Raw genomic sequence first — 21200 nt, 5'->3', positions numbered from 1 at the left:
CTGGCAAAGCCAAGAGAAGAGCGTGTCTGCTGTGTTCAGGCTGAGCCCAGGAGCCAAGCAGGCCCCCAGAGACCCTTACCTCAGTGGTTGAGAGCACGGTGTCCTCATCCAGGCTTAGCACTGCATCTGTCACTATATTGTCGTAGGGCAGGAAGCGACTGCTCATAACCTGTGGGTATCCAAGGCAGGAATGGGAGGAATAAAAGTCATTGAAGTACTCAGTTTCAAGGTAAATACTCCACTTTATTCCTAACACTTATTTCCTCTTGTCTGAGATACATGACATATTTCTGTCCGATGGAAAGGACCCTTCATATCAAGAGTGAAAGAGTTTCATTTTTGTCACTCCAGCAGTCAGCCTACACCTTCTGCCTGAGGAGTAATTTCTAAAAAGACCTCCCTCTTTGGAGCACGGTGCTTTCCCTTTGTGACAAACTGCAATGGTCGGTACTGAGAATTAGCTGAACCTGCAGCTTCTCTGGGGAGGACATTTTCCCTGGTAGCTAAGACTGTCCCTCTGCTCTCTTACAGAGTGTGAGGATCAAAGATAACGAACACTGAGAAGGACTTCACAGAATTCATATGGCTATGAAACCAAGCAGCTCAGACTGTGTGTGAAGGATGTTATGGTACCAGGATGGTACAACATCCTCCATCAAAAAAGCAGAATATGCTATGCAACATATGTATCGAGTTTTATTTACATCAAGAATTATATATGTATTGTAGCATTTTAAAAAGTGACATTCTAAGTAACCTTTTAGCACCTGAAGGGAGCCCACAAGAAAGATGGAGAGGGACTTTTTACAAGGACGTGTAGTGACCAGAGAAGGGAGAATGGCTTTATTTAAAGTGACAACGAGTAGGTTTAGATCAGATATTAGGAAAAATGCTTTACTGTGAGGGTAGTGAGGCACTGGAAGTCGTTGCCCAGAGAAGTTGTGGATGCCCCATCCCTGGAAGTGCTCAAGGCCGGGCTGGATGGAGCTCTGAGCAACCTGGTCTAGTGTGGGGTGTCCCTGTCCATGGCATATGGATTGGCACTAGATGATCTTTAAGGTCCTTTCCAACTCAAACCATTCTATATGTATAGACATATACGCAGAATAAGCTTTTGAAAGATATGACAGCACAGGCCTCAAAGGAACAGGAAATAAATGGGAAAGCTGGATCAAAAAGGTAACAGCAAGAAATGAAAATCTATCTGGTATCTTTAGCAGACTAATTAGCACCTTTTGCAACTGATGTAACAAGCACATAACACGATTTGTTTCCCTCATTTGCTAGGAAAAATAGCCTGGTTAGTTACTGGACTTCTTTTCCAATTTTTTATGTCAACAAAACACTACAAAAGTCAGCCCAGAAAAAGGAAACCACTGTATGAGAACAGGGACATGGAGCAGTTTTACACACCTCTAATAATGGACATGGCCAGTTCTGCATTCCTTACAACCTGTTTGGGAGCAAGTCATCAGAACCTATGCCTTGATTCAGAGAAAGCTTTGTCTCCATAAACAGGGTGTTCACAATGTCTGCCTGGAGAGCATCTCTTCATTGGTACGATGGCCTTGTTCTGGGGAGGCAGGGGCTGGTACAAGAGGTGATCTGGCTGGGGTTGATGGCTTTGCTTTGCTTGTGCTAAGGCAAAGCAGAGCAAACAGTTGGCAGGAGACCTGTGTTCTCACCCCTGATCTTTTACAGACCGTGTAAAATTGTCAAATAGTACAACAGTTGGGACTAGCCATGTATTTGTTGTAAAATGGGTGTGATAATATATCTTGTTTTCATGAGGAAGAGTTAAGGTTAGGTAAAGACAGACCTCTGTGATCACCTGCATGGAGTAATGTGCCTGACAGTATGTTTCAGTTAAGCCTGGAGATGAGAAGCAGTTCCTTGGTGCAACCTTTGAACTGCACTGCTCTGGCTCTGCAAGCTTTGTCCAAACAAACAGCTTTCCACGCAAGAAGCTATTTGGCATAGGTTGGGATATTAGAGGGAAGAGACTGTCCAGTATAAACACACCTTTGTGTACTCAGGAGACTCATTTGTAATCTAAACAGCACCTGGGGCCAATTCTACAAACACTGTAAAACTGGTCAAAGATTTTCTCCTCTATCTCATCTCTGCAAGTTTTACAAAAAGAAAATAAAAAACCCCAGATCAAAAGGCTCAAAAATCACTACAGCCTTTCTTGGACCTGCAGCAACTCTCCTCATACTGTTTACATGGCTAGTTAAGGCAAGAGCCTTTAGCTGCCAATCTCACAGGGCTCCCTCTTCCCCCTTGTTAAGGTGACAGGGGGAAAAGACCAGAGACAGGATTATAAATTCTAAAAGTAGGATTGTACAGCCAAAGCAACTAGAAGTTTCCTTCACCAATGCAGAGCTCAGGAGCCATCTGACAGAGACTGCAGAGGGGACCAGCCCAAATCTGTTTCAGAGTCTAGAAGCAAGAAGTCTTGCTTCTCTCATTGGAAAGGAATCACCCACTTCAGTGTGGATTTTAAAAAACCCATTCTATTCTCATCTGATGCTGTCAGTTTTGACTTTGTGAGAGTACAAACAGATGTGTGTTGCATGGCAAGAGATGACATGGTGGTTTTGCTCCCACACAAGTGTCCCATGTCCCTTGTCCCTTCCTTTTTTTTGGTGGTGAGATACCATCACTGACAGCAGTATCCCACAAGGCCATAAGAAAAGGCACTTTTCACAGGCTAGTTCTAATCTTTTCCTATGCTTCTGAGTCCACAGCTGACCCCTAAATCTTGCATCTGACCGCTCATACTCAATGCTGAAGCTGCATCACTACCTTTGTGCTGCTGCAGAAAGACAGAAATCTCCAAAGATGGGGTCAGCACTACCTACTCTAACGACCACATCTCAAAACTGAGTCCCACCTGTGAATCTCCCATTCAAGGCATTAATTGTCATGCTGATGACTTCTGTGAGCATGGGGCCCATGCAAGAAACTCAGATCCGTGACCAAGCTGGTACAAAAGGCTAAGGAATAGAAAGGAGCTGTCACACAGTTGGGAACTACAAAGCTTTCACCAAAACAACCAGAAAAATAAATTCATGTCTCATCCGAGAATATAGGCAGCATTTTACCGTGCTTCTCTCCACCTACCTTGCTCTCTCCTTCAATGACTATGACAGGCACAGAAGTGGCAGGCCAGCGGTGTTTGGCTGGGAGGGGTTTATCACAATTCCATAAAACAATAATCTGAAAGAGGATATTGGACCATGATCAGAGACCTTAGTGGCAATGCAGTCCAAACCCTAAGGTCTCAGATCTCCAGACACATGTTAAATTCAAGGTAGGAATTTCAAAATCAAAAGTAATGACACAAATCTGTACAAAAATAACACTTCCTACAGTAATTTCACCCAATCTGACTACTTAAAAGATACATCCTCTCAGGCAAATATAGGCTGGACTGGGGAGGTCTCTGTCTCATCCAGATCATACAGATGTCACTGATTTACTTTGGCTCTCATTAATGGCAAATGACCTGTGACACTTCACTACTGAACTCCCAAGGGTTGTTTTGAGAGAACCCAAAATCCTGGCACTGATGACACTAAGAGCCACAGTGGGAGGAAGGAAGATCACATAGTGGTTCTTGAAGCCCAGACATCCTTTTGCAGTTTGCTGTAGCATACTAAATGTTGGTCTTTAAAGTGCCGTCATTATTTTACCTGTCTCATGTAACAAAAGGGTTTAATTACTATCTCTGTTCCACTCCCCATTATACTCAGAATTTTTGTTTCCCATCCATGTAGGTCACAGGCAGGAGAAATCTCAGAGGAAAGAAACATTAGCATTGAAACAGGGGGTTGAAACAGGGCTGAGTCACTGGGCTCTTCATTCCTGGCAGGGTGGTTTTTCTCCATTGTGACTGACAGTCAAACAGCACTGCTTACCTGTGCACAGTACTGGGACTTGGCTACAGCAACCAGGAGTTTCAGCACAGGCTGAGATTGGGAAACCAGGGGAGTTACTGCATGGATAACGGCAGTGAATGTGGAAAGAGGCTTCAGACCTGAAGTGAAGAGATACATACGTGTTCAGTAAAGACAAAACCACCCCAGTTAGTACAGGTTAAAGGACTTCAGAGGTGGAAAAAACAATCTGCACTTAATGCAAACCTTGCCGCGCTTTTCTAGGCCATCTTCCTTCATCTGAGATACCAGCATACCAGATGAGGAGATCACACTTCCCGTTAACTCCCACACCCTCTGAAATACCTGCCTCCAAGACAATTACTGCCATTTTTTATGCACCATTTCCACCGATGTCCTGCAATCTCTTTCTTTCATCCAGTTTGTCCCACAGACAATATTGACATCTGGTTTGTTCAACTAAATGTCTTTCTTGATACAGGCTCTGTTTTGCTGCCTGGCTCTGGATGCTTGATGTTTTCTACAGACTACCTCCACAACTTCCAGAAGTTTGTTCAGTTTCTTCAGTTCCATTACAGCCCCTGTTAAATTTTTGCTCTTTCTGGGTTATACCCATCCACATGCATCTTCCATTAGCTTCTGAGATGATAATTCTGCTTGCATCCTTGCCTTCCATTCTGATATTTTTGTCTTGCTATGATTTCCTTTTCTGCTTGAAATAACAGATCCTACTGGTGTCTGCCCTTCAGTACTGCTCTCAACCTCATCTAAATTCATCTGTGTGGGGTCACAGTCATTTTTCATCAAAATTACCACAGAAACCTTCTTCTCCTTTTTTTAACACAGTAACTGTGAAGTTTTAGTAGGTGAGCAGTACAGATCCACATAAGTGGGATGGCACAGGCTGAGCCAAAAGTAGCAGCAGTCTGGTAAGCAGGATCACTTCAGCCTGTAGGCACATTCGCCTGCAGAACTCATTGTTCAAGCTCTGCTTCAGGAAAAAGCCACGAACCTAAGCCCTGTTCATTCCTTCTAGTGGGATCCATATGCAGACACATAGTGTGGAGAATAAATCCATACCAACTGTGCACTCCAATAACAAGTGTCATGGGTAAATTACCGCTTTTCCAATTTGCCAAACACAAATAAAAAAAGAAAGGAAAAAGCTATTCCTCCTATGTCCCCTCAAGCTATGAATGGGTCAGCAACTCAGGCATTAATTACCAGCAACTGAAAAGTATGAAGGGACATAGATTTTTTTTAAATAATCTTTGCAAGGGAGAGGCACATGATGCATGTTGATGAGTCAGAGACATTCCAGTCTACAATGGGCAGAAAAGAAGGATTGAGACAGGATAAATGAAAGGCACCATTAACTAGAAACAAATGGCAAGTCACTTGGCACATGGTACTCAAAGACCCAATTTCAAATTTCCACTAGAAGTTCCAAAGGCTACTGCATTATAGCAAGGATTCACTCACCGAGATTAGCATAGTAGTAAGGAAAATCTCCCAGATATGAGGAATACTGTGGCAGTACAAATAACCCTCCAGGATGTTTGTTCCATATTAAGCTGTTACGTGATATGTGCTTAAATATTCTGTCCTGAATAATCTGGAAAACAAGAGAAGTAATGATTTTTAAATAGACTGTCACAGTCACTGGTAGAAGCTTCAGGGACTCCAGCTGACTGGAATCATCACCCATTCTGCAAAAAGCTGAGGCACACAAATTACTAGACATTCCTCCTTGATCTCTCTTAAAAGGACTCAGAAACTGCACACTCTGACACCACTTCAGCATCTCAGGCTTTGTGCCATAGGTTTCAGAGCACCTCATTAGTCTCTCTGGACATGGGGACCATGCAATTTATTGCACTTTATATTTCAAGTCAAATATTTTGTCTATTAGAGTACCTTAGCAGTTGTAAGCCTGATTAGTTCATTGTCAGTTTTACTACTCAGAACTCACAGACGATAATTATTTGAAGATGGCATTACAAAGCTAGGTATTATTTGGAGATAATGAGAGCATTCAAAACCACAATGACTTTCAGCAAATCAGGCTGCACTAATTATCAGGTTTTGCTTAATTATAAAGGGATATTAGCATTCAGATACATCACTGATTCCACATCTCAGTTCTGTAACAGTTCCTTGTTGGATAAAACAGAAAAGGATCTTTTGGCAACTACTGTCTGTCTCTGTAGAGGGCCACAAACGTAGATTCCTAGATTTTTAAGGTCAGAACAGATTGCTAGGTCACCTACTTCATCATCTAGAATAGAAGCAAAACAAAAAAAAAGTACATGGCCATACAGTTCATGCAATTAATATGTATTTGTGAAACTAATTACAGTTGCTTCACATGAAATGCCTGATTGCAAGAACCAGAGTAGTTATTACACTGATGGGAACTTTTTTTAACTTCCTGCAAAGCCATAACAAGATTCAGTGGTAGGAAGCTCTAAGAGGACAAGTTCAGCCTCCAAATAAGGTGCAACTTTTTATGTGCAATACGCTCTCGTGTCACATGTTCTTACAGATTTGCCTTCCTTCAGAGTATAAGAAGTTGTCAGGTCTGGAGATGGGACACTGCAAGGGCCAGGGAGTGATGAAAAATGAATTTTCGCCTAAGCTGGCTAAGGAGGAATGCCCTGCCTACTGTGGCTCGTCTTCTGTGATCTCCCAAGGAGATTTCACATAACTGGCAGTTCATGTGGTGCACAGGGCTCAAGTGCCAAGAACATGTTGGTTCTCCTAACCTAATGTGCCTGGCCTTAACACGGGCATATCTGGGTAAAACTCCACATCCGAAGCTGGAGTGAAGCATAGGGAAACCAAAAGCAAGCAAAAAACCTCGCCACAAACAGCACAAAAGCAGCTGCTGGAGTCTAAACAAGCAAAAACTCTGTAAGCTGTTGAGTTCAGGGACATTTGGTCAATACAGAACATGAATAAGTGTTGCCACAAGCAGTGGTTTTCCTGGAATTTTTGATTGCCATGACAAGCAAAGATTAAAACACCAGTTACATTGTGCTAGACAATCCACTGCTGGTGGCAATATATGTACTGCTAAACTGGGGCAGATGTTGAGTGCATGCTTGTCTGAATTTTGCCTACAGCCAATTACCATAGCTAATATGCAGTAATTCGCTCACATGAGTAAATTAATCTAACTTTTTTTTTTTTTAGTAACAGACGTAGGACTGTAGTTTCAACTGACAAGAATGTATCTGAGTTTTTCTGTTTGGAAAGTTAGGGGGTATCAGTTGTCAGATCTCCCACATGGCAGAGGGGAGAGGAAAAAACACAGACAATGACTGCTGTTTCCCTGTCTGCAAGTTATGCCACTAAACAAAGACAGAACTTAGAAAGTACCTATTTTTGAGTGTTTACCACAAAGCCTAAACACTACAGCTCCTCCCTCCTGCTTTGTCAGAACTGGGGCACAGTCAGATAAGGAGAAGTCTGTGAATTTACACCGTCAGGAGGCTTTCACAGACGGTGGAGTTTTCCACTGAGCTGGTAGCCAACAGGGCTGCAGGGGACACACATGGCTCCACTTCAGCGCTGCCTCAGTGTGCCTGAAGCCAGTGCAGCTCCATTAGGAGCAGGGTCCCAGTGCCACGGAGCACACACAGCCCGAGGTGCATGTGAGGCACACAAACCTCACCAGTGTGGTTCTGCTCCAGGCTGGGGAGCTGGCCTTCATGGGTCATCACAGTCAACAAGTGGCTCACTAATTTATCACTCTCCTGATCTAAGTAACAAACTCAGCTGTCTGTCAGGACAGAGAGGAGAAAAGACAACGTGGCAGAAAGAGAAAAGTGTAAAAAGATAACATGGAGGACCAAGGAATGAAAATGTAGAGTGTACACTGTTGCACATAAGACAGAAACTACATGGTCTCTCCACTGATGAGGCATGACAGGAAGTTTAATAAGAGAAGAAAGAGGCTAGGATCTCTGGCAAGATCTCCCTTTCCTTTTTGGAATGCATTAACAGTCCAATATTTTTGTCTCACTCATTCTCACACTTCAAAAAGTTCACATATTGCCTTAATCATTGCTGCTTTTCAACACGCCTCAGCCAAGCACCCAATATTTCTTGTCTGAACTTTGCGCTGTCCCTTTCCACTCCTCTTCCTGAGCAGAGGGATGCGCATGCTGTGCAGGGACGCAGGGATGTTTTAGGTTTGCTTACAGAGAAGACCAGGCTGAAGAAGTGCAGACACTCTGGAGTGTGCATCTGGGTGGTGTCTGCAGCAGCCCAGCACTCCAACTCACCAGCCTGCAGCAGACACTTGTGAGCATCATTTCTTAACCCGCACCCTGTCCAAGTGGGTAGTTCCCCTGTAACTGCAATGATTCAAATCTCTTACTTTGGACTATGAGCTGTTGGCTTAAGCCACCAAATGCTGTGAGAAGATCAAGGAACTTAAAATGTGACTTCAGGTTTTCAGAGGTGACTTCAGGTTTTCAGAGGTGCGCAGGATAAAAGACGATGATGTTCTTGCAGACATCTGAGTGCTGAAGATTTCTTCTGTGCTGATATCCTTGAACATGGACATACACTGGCACCGCAGTAAGAAGGCAAGTGATTATTCTGATGATATCTAGAATCATCCAAGCCTTCTGACACAACAGTGTCAGAGAAAAGGTGGATCACATCCACCAGAAAAAAATAATCCTGATATGAATTTACTTTCAGGCATCAGATTTTAAGAAGAGGATATACTGCTTGCAGGTTTCAGACACCAAAAATTGCTCTCAAGTCTTTTACTCCTTTCCTAAGGAAAGATAACTCAGGACTTTACTTAGGTGAGTTGAAATGTGAAGCGAGGATCTGGTCATAAGAACAGAATCCCTCTTAGCTGCCTCAAAAAATTTAGAGTCCTGAATTAAAAAATGAGCAAAAACCACCTCAAACTAAAACCACACTTACAAACAAATGAAAAAACCCAGAACATAACTTCAACTCCAGGCATACATTAATTGGTTTCATTAAACTAAATCTTGTAGTAAGACTTTTGTCTTCACTTGAGTTCTTCTGCTCTGAGCAGAAACTCGAGCTTGCTGGTTACCCATCTGCTTCAGCTTCATGGGTTTTGCTGTCCCTTGCATCCCTGCAAACACATTGGCCAATGTGTCCCAAAGCAGCACTAAAGTCGCCTCTGTGTGATGCAATGGACACCAAGGCTGTGAGGGCTGCAGGTTACGGTCCCTTGAGACAAGTCCCAGCAGGCAGGAGAGAGGCAATAGAGAGAGCCACGTGCCCCTGCCCATTTAGCAATCCCTAGGGATAAGAAGGTGCATGCAAGGAAGGGGCAGATGATGCGCGAGGTACCTGATGGTTCCTGGGAGCACTTCTGTAAGGGTTAATTAGACTGTGAACAATTGTAAGTGTTCCCCCAGCTTTGTGAGTCTGATCCTGGTGTGGGCTGTGGTAATTATCACTACCTCATCAGTGCTTAAGGGGAGGAGTTTGAGGATGCAGAGTAGTTCCCAACAGGCAGCACAGATGAAGACATGCTCTTTTAAGGGTGAGGGGAGCACTGAAGGGCTCTGCAAATGTTCCCTGGCTGGTTTTTTTCACTGGCACAGAAAAACTTAAGGGACTGTCCTGCAGCAGCTGGAGGTAGATCAGCCATGGGCAACCTGTACTGCAGACAGAAGCACTCATTTGCAGTTTTCAGGGAAAAGGAGGCACAGTAGGAAATGTGGAGCTTTACAACTGTGCATTGCAACTGTGCACAAAGATGGATGCTATTGCAGAAGCATTAAGCATAAGATGAGTGCATTTGCCCCTACAAAGTGAGCTGCTTTTAGTGTTAGAAGTGTGTCAGAAATTTATGTGAAAAATTGCAAAACAATTAGAAGAGAAACCTGCTTTTGAAATTGCAGCCTGGGCCCTACTTCTGAAGAGCCTTTCATCTTTCCTCTGTCTCTTGAATTCAGAAAGGATTCTCTCTACATTTGAGATCATCTGTCTCCCTTTTTAATAGCAGTCTAATTATGATTATTTATTAATAATTTATAAGGATGATCAGGCCTTTCCCTTATCCTGTGTGAAGACAGGACACAGCATTTACAAGCCTCTCCTTTTTCTTCAGCCAGACCAACAGCCCCATCACAAGGCATCAAAATATTAAGGAATGGTCAAGGAGGAGCTCCACAGTAATATTTTTTCCAGAATGAATTTCAGAAGGGTTTCTTAAGAAATACATTCACTACCAATGACAAGGATAGTGATTCATAAGCCATAAAGCCTTGTGAAGTCAAGATCACACATGACAATTTTTCCATGTTTTGGGTAGCTCCCATTTTTCACGACGTCAGTTTTCTAATGTGGATTCCAATAATGAAGAAAGTATTTCCTTAGGGGAGAAAACTCATCAAGATGCCCAGCTTTTTTCTAGTAACCAATTGCAGGTCATGAAAACCAAGGTCTGACTCCAGCTGAGGACAGGAGCAGCTGGACAGGTACAGAAATCTTGCTGCTCAGCAAGTCCCAGACAATTTTTACTCACCTCTAGTGTAGTCAATACAATCTTCTCAACTGAAGAAAAATAAGCCTCCCACAAGAACTGTGTCTGCTGTCTAAGTGCTAGGATTTTATCCTGATGGATAGACCTGATTGTAGAAGGAATCTGTAATACAAGGTGTAATATAGTCAGAAGCTTTAGAAACAACACAATCTTATCAAATTAATATGCTGCTGACAAGCCCTCTCCTCTATTAGTGAGCTGCGCAGCTCCAGCACTCCTGTCCAATAGAGATGTGTGTCAACAGTTAAAGACTTGATGTAAAATGAATGAGACACAACCCTTTATAACCTCTGGTATTGAATATATGATTTTTTTAATCTGCTTTTGTTTTTTTTTAATCTGTTTAGTTTTTGGTTGTTGTATGGTAAAAAACTCCTCCCCTGGCAGTGTTGTGGTGTGGTACAGTAAGGAGCTCCTCCATACATCCCTCCTGCTTTTCATCCCACACAGCACTTCATGGACTGGTATTTCAACAAACTAGTACCTGCAGGTCTTGAGAGTTCAACAGTAATCCCCACACCCAAAGTATATAAAATGGATCTGGAATTTCATTTACCCCAGGATGGCAACACTAAGTGCCCTAAAGAAAACATAGCAAGATCTTAAGTAAAACTTCACCTTTTGGGAGCCTGTGGATTGGATTGCATTTTACTAATTACCATAGGTGGAAAGAATAACATCCTCCACAGCACCTGTGACTCACAAGGGAAAACAGTGCTTAGTTTTCCTCTCTTTCCATTAAATCTACACATTAATTGTGGTATAAGTTGCCTTACACATAAACCCCAAATTGTCCTGCTGCAATGTCTTTCCATTAAAAAATGTAACTGTTCACTAGATCAGAAGGGAAGGGCTTCATGTCTACATCTTTTCCCATCCCCATGTCCTTCTTCCACACTGGAGTGAAGCTGATGTACACACATGCCATGCTTTAACTTAGGACTCTGACCAGCCCCCGCCCTGTACACCTCTTGGACAATACACACTGACATTGTCATGGGAATTTCACTGCAACTGGCTTCACTTACAAGAGCTACTCACAGCACCAGAAAGGCATTGTTGCTGATTTGTGCTTCTTTTTTCCTAGAAATGAAGAGTTGTGCTTTTGCACCTACTTTTATTTTTATTTCCAAATGCAATCATATATTCATTTAGATTGGAAAAGACCTCTAAGACCATCAAGCCCAAACATTAAATTAGGCCATCTTTTTCTCAGACACTCATTTCCCATAAATCTTCTACCTGAGTCATTAGCTGTAAAAGCATGTAACCTGGGCTGTGTGTTGGTTCTTGTGCATCCCAGCTTATTCTAAAGTTTGCCTGCATCCCCCCACATCCACCCTTTCTCACACTTTGCTTATTTCTAAAATATTCTGAGAAGTGGCAATGATCATTATTTGCTTTCACATGTTCCTGAACCAAATGATTTCACATGAAACCTTTTTGCTGAAGGAAATTTGATGCTTTCAGAATTTATAGGCAAAAATTTTTCACAAGAATCAGCAAATTCTTTACTGCAGTTTGTCACCAGGTATGGACACTTTGTTCATGCTTTACTGGGTGCAGCATCAGATGGGACAATCTTTGCTCTCTCAGACCTTTAACTATTAGACCATCATCTTAGAGACATTGCTAATATAATACTGAATTTGAGCCCATGACAGAGTTAGCGCTGCAGCAAGGTGGAGCAGAAGAAAAAGGTCAGATTGTTGAAGATGTTTCTTTACATTCCTTTGCTACAGCCCTTTTAAGTAAAATACAGGTCTTAAGGTAAAATAATCCCTGCAAAATTAGTGTGAAAGATAGAAGCTGGAAACATGAAGTACATGTTTTTCTCAGTGATCACATCACTACTTGTGATGTGTTCCAGTAAGTAGAGGGATAATGAACATTACCTGTACTGGCTGCCCAGATGTATATTAATCACATCCAAGAAAATTATCATCAACAAAGACAAGATTGGAGACCCTTCACAGTGGCAATACAGCATTTTTTCAATAAACATTTCATTGTAATATGTGCAACCTTGTGTCTATGTGTGTACATGTGTAAGCAACAAATAAAATCAACTGTCATTCCCAACTATACCTTTTGAAAGGAGAAGCTGCTCAGACTGTGAAGGTTACTGCAAGAAGTTATGATTTTACACACCACACCATGTTTGTGATTGCCAGCAAACACAGTGTCAAGGTTAAAGAAAAAGCTTTGGTGCAGACTGTGTTGTAACAGCTGGAAAGAAAAATCAGAGCTCCCATTTAAACTGCATTTGCCTATTAGTTATTAATCTACTTGTCCAGAAAGACAGGTGGGGAAAATGATGTATTAATAATAATCTGGCGTGATTACACTGGAATTATTAGAAACTTAATAAAAAGGTCATTTCAGCAGTGAGTAGGGGGGAGGGAAAAACCACCTCGCACAAATAAATGCAGAAAGGCTGGATTAAGCTTTCCCAGTGCTATGATGAGCAGAATATGCAAATAAAAACATCCGAGTTGCTCTCAAACAGGAAATGAAAAACTGTAGCATAACAAAAACATTTCCCAGAGCAGACATTCAGGCCCTCTGCCAGCTCTTTAAAAACACTGTTAATAACAGTGCAGTAGCTGTTCAATATGGAAGCAGCTGTGAATTGAACAAATGGCATGGTACCGGAAAGCATGAAGATCAGCAAAGTATTATTATTTAAAGAGAGACATAATTTTCCTCAGAAAAATGTGCTGTCCACAGAAGCAAAAATCAAATGGCCCTTTTATATTTGTAGCTTGTATCACATTAAATAGAATAGGCAACACTTTGCAAGGCTTGCTAATGCAGTGCTTCACAAATATTTACTTCTTTAGACAAGTTAACAGGCATGAAATGAGATTTTCAAAGATATTTTGTTTTGGGGGTGCCACAACACCTGTACCTTTGAGGGCTTTTTTCTGTGGATGACACTAAATTCAACAATAGATTAAACCCTTTTAGTGCTATTTAGTGGTTATTCCAGATCTCATGGTACTCAGCCTTCGTGCTGGGTAATGACATTTTATCAAATGCCACTTTGGGGAAAACAATTTTTCTTCTCCACATTTTTTCCACAATATATAGACTATAAAACCCACTAAGGTAACAGTAAAAAAAACCCCAAACCTAGTGAATTTAAAACCAAAGTAGGTGCTGAAGGTAGCAGGGAATGTGCAACCTCTCAGCCTGCTTTTGTTCTATGATCTCAAGATTAACAATGACATGAATGGTGTTTCAGAAAGCAATGCTATATGGTCCACACATCAGAAAAAGGACTAGTTCTGCTTCCCACCAAACTGTTGGGTGATAACTCCTGCCTGAGAAAATCCCTGCTTTCCTGAGCATTCCCATTGCTGGTGGGACCCCTGAGGATAAACTGCTTCTGAAGGACTGGAGCAGAACCTGCCCTCAAATGTTTTATCTTTCATCACAGCACCTGGACCAGGACAGCTCTGCCTCAGATTGGCATCCAAGTGCTCCACACCAGATTTCATGCTCTCTGCAAAAATAAAAGTCTCCTGCATTTAAGAGTGTGGCCTGGTGGCTGCAATGACCTTCAGGTCAACAAATGAATTATGTCATATTAAATGAGTTCACAGCAGGTGTGACACAGACAATCCCTTCATGATAAAAATTTCTTTATAGGCCTGACCTTTTGGATTCATCTTCCCTGTCCACTTAGATGGTGGCAGCAATAATCAACTGATCTGCTGAAGGCCATGGTCTTTTCCTTACCTGTAATAACAATCTCTCATCGCCTATGACGGCAGCTTGGTTCCAATCAATCACCTCCGAGAACGGCAACTCCCATCCATTGCTGAGCATCACCGGGACGCAGGCGGCCTGCAGGGACACAGGGCAGGGCGTTACTGGCCAGAGGGGCAGCCCTGGGGTTCCACAGCACACCACCCCAGTCTCCTGCACAGGCTCCAGAGAGGCAACATGGCAAAGGACACCAGAAGCCACAGCAGGGCAGCCCAAGGGATTATGGTTTTCCATTTGGCACTGAAAGATGGGCTTTGCATGGAGAGTGGTGTGTGCAAGCTGGTGCTTACACTGCCAGACGAAGCAGAGCTGTTAAATGCTGTACATGTAACACTGGAGAATGTAATACAAAATGATGACCCCCATTGCTACTTTGTGAACCATTCAGTATGGAGCAACTGCCCTTGTTTTTATATGTTGCTAGACAACCCTACAGAAAATACAGGTCATATTTAATTCTAGAGCACCTTGCTCACAAAGGAGGAGGGAATTCCCTATACTGTTTATCAACTCTCCAAACAGAGGCAATTGCACAAACACAACTCATCTGTCATCATCTGCCTACAAAAATAAGAATTGCTTTATGTCTTAGAACAAACAAAAAGCGTAGACATTCAGTGTCTATTTCATATCAGTATGATCTGTCTAAACTATTTAATCTTTTACGAGTTGTGCAAGTTCCTCTGCACAGTTTGTGCATATTTACTAAATAGGTCAGTATTTCCATGTTCTGGTCAGCTTGATCACAACATAAGATCCAAACCAAAAACCTCCTGATGTGACAAAAAAACGCAGTACCAGAGGATTTGCATCAAGCCTGTACTCTGGTTCAGTTTCTTTTGGATCAACACAAGCTTAAGTGTTCTGAGTTTGGTCCAGAACTCCCCATACCTCCCAAAAGATGGTATAAAGAGGAACCCTTCAGATTCCTGAACATTCCCTGGTAACATTTTCATACACAGCATCTTAGACTGGTCAAGTCTCCATTACAGCAGTGCTTAGCATATGTAAAGAACTGTGACCTTCTGTAAGGAAATTACATCAGTGCATGAAAAAAGCCAACCAGAAAACACTCAGCAATGTGTTTTTATATTCAAAACATTCCAAAATGTGGATTATGTCTTTCAATGTGCTCTGCATCCATACAGAAATTGGGAATTCACCATAATTGGTGAATACTGCTGCTAGCCTGCTAGGAAAATCCTCTGAGCCTGCCTCAGCATCTCTTCACTTCAGCCCTCATGAAAACCCAGATGCTAGTCCTAGATGCAACCATGCTCTGTCGAGTTGACTGAAGATCCAGAACCTCAGGCCGAGCTGATGTTTGCCAAAAAAAAAAAAAAAAAAGGTGCAGCTGGAGCAGGCCAGTGTCAGGCTTGATCACTGTGCTGCCAGGGACGCTGCCACAGTGACTCTGGAGCTCCCTGGCATTGTCTTTTGCTGCTGGCCCATGGCAAAAAACAGACCCCTAACCAAAATGTTTTTAAAAGGTGAAGAGGATTCATGTGTGCTCTGAGATTAGCCTATATCCACCTTCATGTGAAGCTTCCATGTGGAGCTTTACCACCTCCAGGCCACCTGTATGTTCAGCAAGCACCATCTCAAAACTAGCAATGCATAAGCAGGTCTGTTTTGGCTAAGTGAAAACAAAAAGCTATTTTTACTGCTCCAGGGCTTACTTGCAAAGGCCAGTGTCTCCCATGGGAAGTCTCACAGCTTGATAAAATAGTGTTATCAACTGGTCCAACCTCTAAGCCTCACCATATCCAGGGAAACCTTTTTCCTGGAGGTAACACAATTCAACCTTCAGATGAGCTCAGACCCTCCTGGGAAGAAGCTGCCAATTGCTCCAGAAGTATGAATAGAGGCTCTCGCAAAGTGGATTACTGTCCACTAGGGAAATGAAACACATTTCCCTCCTCCCCACATCCCTGCTATTGGACACGGAATTGCAACCAGCACAGCCACTGCTTTAAACTGCAGCTCTTACCTGCAAGGCTTCCAGAAACCTGAAAGAGCCAAGCCTGCGGCCACGGGGAACCAGACAGAAAGTGGCATTGTGCAGCATTTCACGGTAATCATACCTAACAAGAACAGGGGAGAAAAGAGAGAATTCAATTAGCAGTGAGTTCTAGAGTAACTGGGCATGAAAATGCAAACAGCTGTTGAGACAGACACATCTGGATAAAATCATCCCCAACCACGACCGTTCACCACCAGGTTAACGAGCTCACTCCGTGCACACTGTCAGCCATCAACCCCGGCTCCTTTGTGTTCATCCTCAGGAGCAAACACCAAGGGAGGGAGCTGGGGAGAGTGGCAATGAAACTGGTAAGTAAGGGAATAATCTTGCCTTTGCGGTAATGAGCCATTTCTATATAAACAGCCTTGCATGACTTCTAACAACAAACTCACATTAAATGCTTTGACACGTAAAGCGTTGTTGTGGCACTTCTGTGACCCTGATTTCTATTCCGATTTAGCCAAAGTCGTGCACAACTGTGTTCATTTCTGCACAAGAAGTTTGCACAAAACAAAAAAATTCCAAACTATGCCAAAGAAACCTTTCCTTATCAATCAGGCACAAAAGAAGGGATGGGCGTTTACAATGACTCACTTGGTGGTTATTGTTAAGTGTGGTGAGAGGGATAAACTGCCAAATTTTGGCAATTAACCACATAGCTGCAATGACTCCTCCTCTGAATGAAAGTGCTCACAGACATTTTCGGGGTTTTTTTCAATGCCATCAATCACTGCAAAACCATTCACCAAAAACACACATCAAATCCTAACAGTTTCCAGGCTGTTATTAGCTAATTGTACTTCTGGCAAATCCATGGAACTGTGAATGGCATCGACCTCTTCTGAGTCAAAAGGATCCAGACTGAACATTCCTTTTTCCAGAGGGTCCTAAACTCTGCAGATAGATGTTATTTTGACAACAACTTGTAGCACTGAAATTTTCTAAGACTAATAATGTAATTTTACCATGGCCTTCAGGCAATTTTTTTTCTATTTGTGTCTATATGTATGTATATACATACATACACGATTATGTTTTATATACAAAGACGTCGGGATCTACGTTTGTATTCTCACACAGGCCAGACAGATGGGAGTAAGCCAATTTTCAATTATAAACTCTGTCTGTAGGAAGAGACATCTTGCAAAGGCCCATTTGCTTAAACAAGCGTGTATAGCTAATTTGCACAAGAAAAGGTCACTGTGAATGGATTAAGATTATCTCCACTGAGAGTAAAATAAAAACCCTCATTGCATTAATTAAAACTACAAAACAGACTTCAAAGTCCCTTTTTAAAAAAAAAAATCCTATCTCAACTTTGGTTAAAATACATATATACACATTCCATCTGAGTGGCAATTTCTTTTTCTCTGTGTGGGATAGAGATTGGCAGTCATGTCCCAGCTCACCAGCCAGCACTGACACAGCACACAGGGGAAAATATTAGGAAACTGCAATACCAGAAAAAACCCCCAAACGCCAGTTTTAAGCATGACTTTTTTACATATCAAGAGGTCTGAGGCTCATTGGTTTTGCTGTACATTGTATGATAGAAAATGTAAATAAAATGTAAATAAATACCAAAAATAGAATATGCCATAGGGCTAGAATACACTAGTCAGAAATTTCCCATTAGCTCACTAAAAATGTAAAATCCTGTTAATATCCCAGAATGCTACATTATCCACAAAACATTAATGGCAAAACCAGAACACAAAGACAGAGAGCAAGGCCACTGCAAGCGAGTCCTCCATATCCCAGAGACAGCTCGGGCACCTTTTCTTTCATATCTAACTTGCTGATATTAGGATAGATTTACAAAAGAAAAGAAAATATTTTGTTGATCATTTTCCACTTGGAAACCAGTTAGCATCTTGCTCATTTGTACTTTTTAAAACTAAAGTTGTGATTTATTGCTGAGCTGTGTAATAGCACAGTTCATGGTCATCAAGCAATTTATCTACATCATATGTACACAGAAAGCCTCATCCTAACCCTGATGCACTGGCACAAAATTTCTACTCACTTCAGGGAGAACCCACAAATACAGAAGGAGCAGATCCAGACTAAAGCAATATCCATCAAGAGCTGCTGCAGTGAACGAACCGCACCAGAGGTTCTTCTATTGAACAAATTTCCCTGCCATTTCAACCAAAATGCTTTAAGGTGACTCAACAGAATCTTTGAGCGCAGTGATAAAGAACCAGTTTTCAGTTTAATCCCCTCAAAGACCACTCTAGGATCTATTTCAAATCTGTAAACACAAGATGCGACTTTTACTCCTGGGTATTCCTGGGTAGCGTGCAAAGCAATGGAGGCACCCTCCCTTAGCTGGAAGACAAAGATGGACCAGTATGTTTAAATACAAATTTGGAAACACCTTTTACACAACACACTTAGACAGCCACAAATACAAAACCATCTCTGTCAAGCTGCAAGCACAGCTGTGTAATTTGAAGCATTGCTTGTGAAGGAAATCATTTACATGTACCAAACAGCATCTCAGAGTAGAGGTTGCAGGACAGGCCATTTCATGTTTTTCTGACTGCCAGGTAGCATTTGGAGGAGACCTCAGCCACAAAGATGTCACATGGTAAATGAAACTCCAGCCCACAGGCCATGGCAGGGACAGAAAGTAGTGTCAGGGCAACTTTCAGTTTCAGACTCCTTCCCATTTGGCTCAGAAGGAACCACACACACAGCAGGAGGTTTGAGATTTGCCAGACTTTTGCCAGGGAGTGAAAATTGTTATGATTAGCACTTTTTTCCACACAGAAAGGAAACAGCATACACCTGAAAGCATCTCTGCACTTCCCTTTACTCTGACTTCAAATACCTTCAGTGAAATCAGTGAGATAATCTCTACGATTAAAGGTAGATATCCAACTTAAAATCTTTGATGGACTTGAAATTTCTCCTTCACTTGTCCAGGAGAGAAATCAGACTTCAGGAACACCCTCTCATCTAGAGCACCGATGCTGTACATTAAGCACCGACCTGGTATCTACTGCACATACCAGTATGTATGTATGTATGGCCAAACTTTGTGAACGAAGATTTGGGAAGGGCTCTCCCCAGGTGGGGGTGTGCCCTTCGCGCCTGCGCAGTGGATTTTTTAGGTGAGGCTCAGCGTGCGCAGAACTGGCCCCACCGTTTTAAGTCCCAAGGTCCATCTGCCACGGCCGAGTGAGCTTGGACAGTGACAGTGAAGTCCTCAGGACTGTCTACAGCACCCGGTACTAACCGGGCCTGACCCTGCTGAGCATCCGAGATCTGACGGGATCGGGATGGCAGGGAGGCATTTAACTGCCCGGTACGGTCTCCACTGACACTCGAACTCACGACCTTGTGATCAGAGTCCGGAGTGCTCACCATTACACCACGGGACCACTTCAGCAATGGGCTTGATTTCCCCACCATCGCCAGTGACTAATCTCAACAAGACCTCAGGGAGGCAATGAAGTATTATAACCCCACTCACAACTGGCAGAAGGGCCTTAAGCTATAGAGAAAGTAGTCAAGTGTTTAGAAGAGGTTCTTCCGGAGTCTCTTCTTATTCTTCTCCCCTGGCAATGGGGGCTAGATCTGTATTCAGACCTACTTATTTCCAGTAGCTGGTAACATCTGTAGATGGCAGGGACATTTGTCACAGTCTTCCAGCTTACACAGCTGTGGTTTCTGCAAACCCTGAGCTGCCAGTGTGTGGGGACAGCTCTGCCTCTCCAGACACTCTGGTTTTACCCAATCATGGAGGTTTTGCAGGGTGAGGAATCAGAAAAATAGCCAGCACCACAGAGCACTGCACAGGTGGCTGGCCGGGCACTTCTTCCTTGCTTGTGCTGCTTCGGTGTTGCAGTACTTTTGGCACTTCCCTTTCCTTTTGGTAGATAATCTTACCAAGCATTTAGTGCAGAAGAGCTTAGAGAGGAGACCTGTGCTTTGTTGGGAGGGTATTTATTTCCAGAAAACTCCAGGTTTCCACCTTAGAACACTGCCAGGGCATTGGGGGACATGCTTATTGCTCATACAATCCTGACTCCTTCATTCTGCACACTTGCACAGAGGTAACATTTTACTGCCAATTTTAGGGTCGGCTTGGCCCGGGTCTCAGCTGCAGCATTCAAACATGTTAAAATCCAAAATGCATATGCCTTTAAAATGACAGTTGGGTCTTCAAAACTGAAATAGCTACAGATTTAACCCAAAGCTGGCATCCCTCTGTAAGTATCATCAGCATGTTTTATTAACTTTCAGGCTTTCTTTTGTAATGATTAAGTGTACCTTGTTCACAGCTAATACCTTTTTAGGCAGCATGAAAGAATAGCTCTATTTGTAACCAATTCTAACTTATTCACAGCTTAACAGAATTATCCCCTCCCTGTTACCACCCATAGTTGAGAAAACATGTTCAGCCCCATCTATCATACAGGTGTAAACCCTGCAATGCCGTGTGGGCAATTACCTGGAGGAGAAACTCTGCTCAGCCAAATGCTCTCACCATTTTAACTTCTTGATCCAACACATAGCTTCTGTCTCCCCCTCATTTTTTTTTTCCTTCTGATGTGCCGACCTTGTCAATCGGCACATAGATTAGAGGGCTGCTTGGGATTCCTGGTTCTCCATTATCCCAAGCAGCCCGGGCAGGCTGCAGAGACTCTGCAGTGACTAATCAGCCATGCCATACATTCCTTCTTACAGCTTTAGCATTTCCCCCTGTCACTACACTTTAGAGATTATAAACTAGCCTGGGAAACATTTTCACTACCAATTTTAATATAAACTTTTTTTTTGAAAGCCACATCTTCATCACCATTGACTGAAGAGAGGTCTAAAGAGACACTGGTTGTTTAGACCAGCAGATATGTCCAGATGCAATGATTATCATACTTTATCCAGCTCTGCGCCACTTGTCACATAGGGTCCATCTTCTCTTGCCCAATCCTCTGAACAC

At 42.7% G+C, this 21200-nt stretch overlaps 1 protein-coding gene across 1 annotated transcript in view; it reads right to left on the bottom strand.

The window, feature by feature from the left end:
* The window catches only part of EXT1 (exostosin glycosyltransferase 1), a 181373-nt gene that overhangs the window by 12874 nt on the left and 147299 nt on the right, over positions 1–21200 (bottom strand). The window contains exons 2-8 of the mRNA XM_071553946.1: positions 16217–16310; positions 14197–14304; positions 10435–10554; positions 5385–5517; positions 3924–4042; positions 3127–3222; positions 80–169 (exon numbers count right to left, since the gene is read on the bottom strand). Coding sequence (XP_071410047.1) covers positions 80–169; positions 3127–3222; positions 3924–4042; positions 5385–5517; positions 10435–10554; positions 14197–14304; positions 16217–16310 — 760 coding nt within the window. The remainder of the gene's footprint in view (positions 1–79; positions 170–3126; positions 3223–3923; positions 4043–5384; positions 5518–10434; positions 10555–14196; positions 14305–16216; positions 16311–21200) is intronic.

Source organism: Pithys albifrons, chromosome 4, assembly GCF_047495875.1.
Source record: "Pithys albifrons albifrons isolate INPA30051 chromosome 4, PitAlb_v1, whole genome shotgun sequence".
NCBI classification, from domain to species: Eukaryota; Metazoa; Chordata; class Aves; order Passeriformes; family Thamnophilidae; genus Pithys; species Pithys albifrons.
Note: the sequence above shows the minus strand (reverse complement) of the source record. Positions and strands in the feature narration are given on the sequence as shown.